The sequence below is a fragment of the Talpa occidentalis genome, unplaced genomic scaffold, assembly GCF_014898055.3.
Source record: "Talpa occidentalis isolate TD23 unplaced genomic scaffold, MPIMG_talOcc4v2.1 talOcc4.1666, whole genome shotgun sequence".
Taxonomy (NCBI): Eukaryota; Metazoa; Chordata; class Mammalia; order Eulipotyphla; family Talpidae; genus Talpa; species Talpa occidentalis.
This window is the reverse complement of record NW_023601722.1, coordinates 5,738-10,889: the sequence shown is the minus strand read 5'-3', so window position 1 is coordinate 10,889 and position 5,152 is coordinate 5,738. Positions and strand designations below refer to the sequence as shown.

Below are 5,152 nucleotides of genomic sequence, written 5' to 3'. Positions count from 1 at the left end.
CAACAATGTTAATTAATTTCTGTTATTTTATGATAATGACAAAGATATATATAATTATTACATAGATACTTGTATTAATTATTGTATTTCATATTTTATTTATGGAGAAAATAACTATGAAAATAAAGCTGTGGCATTTTTCTTCTCAAATGTAAAACTCCACTACTAATAGTAACTAATATATTTTTTAAAGGGTTATTTATTTATTTATATAAGCACTGGGTACAGTCAGAAATGCGGGAGGGTGAGAGAATTCACCAGAGCCAGAGCGGGGAGCAGAGCAGGCAGACTGAAGCACACTGCTGAGGGGAGCAGCGGGCAGCAGGAGAGGTCTGTGCACCATGTGGGACCTTCCTCCAGTGGCCGGGGAGCAGCCAGGGATCGAACCGGCGCTACAGAGGCTGCAGGCAGCTTCGCAACCCAGCGCTCAACCACTGCGCCACCGGGGAGGCCCAACTAATATTATTATAAAATTCCACTAATAAAACCTTGTGGTTGGAGTACATTCTGAATAGATAGAATGATGACTGAAAATGAATAGGTAGCTAAGAAACATTTGTAAATGTGAGTCTTTGAACTATATAGAGCTTTTTATTAAATCAGTCATTGTTCCATATTCCTATTAACACACCTATATGTTTGAACAATGCATGTTATTTGTTCTATTATATATTTACATTTTTCCTAAACTGATTGAAAAGGCAATATTAAAATTTATAATCTTTCATACCTAATTTTCCATGACCTGACTGTAGGTGATTTAAAATTGGTCAACATGATTTGTGATTTAAGATGAAGTAATGACTTGCTCAGGTATCTTCATGCCTTAATTCATTGAGTCCAAGATGGCTTAGGGGTTTAAATAACAATTTTCTTTCCAATAGTTTCATCTTCTCTTGCACCCAGTATCACTGGAAAATTAAGGACTATGGCTAATTTCACTATGAACGGGTTTCTTCTGGTAGGATTTTCTGCCAAGCCTGAGTTAGAACTGGTCCATGCTTCTCTGTTCTTAGTCTTATACATGGTGGCATTAACTGGCAATATCCTCATTATCTCTGCAATTTCCATGGACAATAGTCTTCACTCAGCCATGTATTTCTTCCTGAAACATCTCTCCTTTCTGGACCTGTGCTACATTTCTGTGACTGTGCCAAGGGCCATTTACAACTCTTTCGTGCACAGTGGCTACATTTCCCTAAGGGAATGCATAGTGCAGTGTTTTTCTTTCATTGTCTGTGGTTCTGCTGAGCTCTCCATGCTCACAGTGATGTCCTATGATCGCTATGTGGCCATCTGCCTTCCACTGCGTTATGAAATCATCATGGATGCAAGCACTTGTGTCCATGGAGTCCTGGGAGTCTGGATCAGTGGGGTCATTTCTGGAACCATGCACACAGCTGGTACTTTCTCCATCCACTTCTGTGGTTCCCATATCATTCATCAGTTCTTCTGTGACATCCCACAACTCCTGAAACTCTCTTGTTCAAATGAATATATCAGCGAGATTTGGATCAGTGTCTTCTTGTTACTAATGGCATTTCCTTGCATTGTCTTTATTGGAACATCCTACATCCAGATATTCTCTACTGTGTTGAGGATGCCATCTGCTGAGGGAAGAGCTAGGGCCTTTTCCACCTGCCTTCCCCACCTGGCTGTGGTCATATTGTTTGTTTCCACCAGTGCCTTTGAATTTTTCAAGCCACCTTCTGACTCTCCAAGTACACTGGATGTGTTTCTCACTATTATGTACACAGTTGTGCCCCCAACAGTCAACCCAATGATCTATAGCCTGAGAAATCAAGCTATAAAGGCAGCTCTAAGAAAGGTTGTCAGAAGAAGGAAAGTTCACCTCTATTGTTGAGGTATATCTGGTAATTATTGGTTGTGAGGGGAGCTAGAAATATATTGGGGACTATTGGTTGAAATAAATTAATATCGGCAAAAAATTATGTGAGTTTAATATAGAAATATACTGAGGTCTCAAGGTCCTAGGTATCTCCAGATACTTCAGGAAAAGTTCTTGAACTTGGAGCCTCTCAATGAAGACTTTATATAATTTACAAGGAAACATTTCAGAGTTCTAGGCAGGTACCAGGTGTGTATAACTACATGATGTTGTCTGCTCATTTAGAAGAACAGGGAAGGTTGTTAAAATTTACCATATTTAGAGCTTCATCCTCAGTGATCTGGGAGTTTAAGCCCTTCCCTAAATCTTGAAGTTTGTCTTTCTTTGATGTTACCTATTTGTCCAGAGGCAGAAGTTTCTAAAATGCTGCCTTTTCATCCATGGCATTTTTACTGGGCACAATTTCTCCAGGACCAAGGCAGTTGTGTCTTTGTTCTACCTTGTGTCTTTTAGTTGGGGCCAGGAAATGGAGACCAAAATATTTTATATTTGCTTTAACAACCATATAGTAGTCAACCAAGACTTTACATTTAACTAAAGAGATGAGAATAGGGATGTTGCTATAACTTGTGTTCTGCGTAATATTAATATTCACACATATAACTCTATAAACATTACTTCTGCAAATGCAGGTTAAAATCTCACTCCACAAATCAATGTGTGGAAAACATTTATATAATTTTTAAAAGTTAAGAATCCCTCCATTGGCATCAGATCATTTCCATCAGGATGATACGAAACAGAAAACATGAGAGTCTTTTCTTATTGTTTCCTGAGTTCTCTGGATATGGGCTATCCCATGTCATCTGTGTACCAATGAGAACAACTCGACTCCCAGCACCCCTTGGTCCTTGCAATGCTCCACTAAGGCTCTATCAACCTCGAAGGTCTCCATGAGTAATTTACTGAGATTACTCAGCAAAAATCTCATTGTTCTTTCTTTATCTCTTAAGATGCAATGGACTAATTGCCACGTACGTGGGAGAAATATTTAAATAAGCAATCTATTAGTTCCCCAGAGATAATTGTTTCTAAACGTTAAGATGGTTAAAAGAAGAAATAAAATATTATTAAAAGACTCCTGTGCTAACAAAAATAGATGTATTAACAACAGACAAAATTACTTATGTGAGTATAATGTGCAGTAATCAAAATTAATGTCAATGGATGAATTAATCAACATGAGTTTATTGCTTTTTCAAATGATGATAGATTTTAATTTGTTCTGTTGGCATATGTGTTCATGCTTATAATATACAAGTCTTTGCTGTCATTTCACAGTACTTTATTATATAAATATCTCAAGGTTTCCCAGTATGGTCTTTCATATTTTTCTGTATTTTACTGGAATACATGCCCTATTGGATAGTGGTTCACCCTGGTCCAGTATGACATTATCTCACCTACAACATTACATCTACCATGACTTTTTCCTAAACAAGATGCTCTGAGGGGGCATGGGTGAAGACTTCAGAATGTATATTTTCAGGCAACACAATTCTACCCCTAGTTGAAAGTGACTCAGGAAACTATTTCAATTCATAATAAATCCAAGGGAAAGAATTTAATTGTATTATTTAAATTAAAAAAAAATATTTATTTATGCATACAAGAACTTGGGTACAGGCCAGAAGTGTTGGGAGGTGAGAGGATTCACCAGAGACAGGGTGGGGAGCAGAACAGGCAGATCTACTAAAATACACTGCTGAGGGGAACAGTGGGCGAGTCAGGAGAGGTCTGCTGCGCCGGGGATCAAACTCATGCTGCAGTGGCTGCAGAGAGCTTCATAGGTTGCTTCCTAACCTCTTGTGCCACCAGGGAGGCCCTAGTTTACAAATTTAATTCAAATTAACCTTTCTTGTTTTGTCTTTTAACTACATTAGAAAGGAATTTATATCCAAATGTATACAATGTATTGTTGGGCTCAGAACATGTGGAAAAGTAATATAGTTTCCAATAATAGCATTAGAAGGTGAGTGGGAGTAGAATTGTGTAAGGTTAGGGTAATAATGGTTTATTGAATACACACAAATGAAGAGAATCATGTACTATCATTGTTTGATTTTGGAATCAGAATAAAAAAAGAAGAGAGAAAACCCAAATCAATAGAACGAGCAATGAATAAAAGTTAAATTATAGCAGATACTGCAGAAATACATAGAAGAACCTACTATAAAAATATCTATGCAAACAAATTGGACAATTTAGAAAAAATGGACAAATTATTAGACTCTTACAACCTCCCAAGATTGAACCAGGATGAAAGAGTTTAAACAGTCCAATCACAAATGCTGAAATTGAGAGTGTAATAAAAAGTTTCTCCCAGAACAAAAGCTCTGGGCAGATGGGTACTCCAGTGAATTCTACCAAACCTATGAAGAATATCTAATACCAACCTATTCAAACTCTTCAAAAAAGTCAAAGAGGGAGGAAAACTCCCAAACACATTCTGTGAATGCAAATACAATTCAATATGCCCTACAAAAACAATTCAAGAATACAGTTAGGTTATAGCTAGGGTCATGTCCTGCAACCATCCCATACAGGGTAAGTTCATTACTGGTTCTAGTAGATGTGTTGGTGTTTTCATACAGCACTCCACAAACTGCTGCAACCTTCCACACTCCCCTGCACTCCTCCACACTCCACTGCAGTCCTCTGTCCTCGCACACAACGCACCAGGTCCCTTGCCATGCCATTTGGCCATGTGCACATGCGCAGTGGGAGGGCGGAAAAGCCTGATGCTTTTCCATTTTACTTACCCCACAGGTCAGTATTAGGATCATAACATGCGGAACTTAACTTCCCCAAATAATGTCCTAGTTCCCGACTTTAATAGCTATATGGATCTTGTAAAACTGCTTATCTCTCTCTCAGATTATTAATGTATATCAATGGGCAGTTATTAATAACATCGACTTTGATGTGTTATTCAGAAGATAAGTAAGGCATGATTTTAGAGTTCTTAGCACTATTCCTTACCCTTGTTAAGCTCTTATTCAAGATTAGTGCTATATTATTATTGTTGTTGTTGTTGTTGTTGTTGTTATTTATATATAAGCAACTATGATTCAAATGTTTTGATTAGAAAACATTTTGACACAATTTTTTATTAACCATTTCTACTGAACACTGACCTAAAGTTCCTACTCAGCATTAAAAAAATGAAAGCTTCAAAACAAAAGGGAACAATGCAAAGCATTTACTGACAACAGGTCATGAGGTATAAATGGAAATCAAAAG

The 5,152-nt window shown here is 37.5% G+C and overlaps 1 protein-coding gene across 1 annotated transcript; it reads left to right on the top strand.

The window, feature by feature from the left end:
• Nucleotides 1–928: 928 nt before the first annotated feature.
• On the top strand, nucleotides 929–4,917 carry LOC119248601 (olfactory receptor 14J1-like; the record flags this gene model as incomplete). Its single annotated transcript, XM_037515479.1, has 3 exons — nucleotides 929–1,831; nucleotides 4,214–4,248; nucleotides 4,895–4,917. Coding segments are annotated over exons 1-3 (961 nt in total), but the record flags the coding sequence as incomplete, so codon positions are not given.
• Between the last annotated feature and the right edge of the window lie 235 nt (nucleotides 4,918–5,152).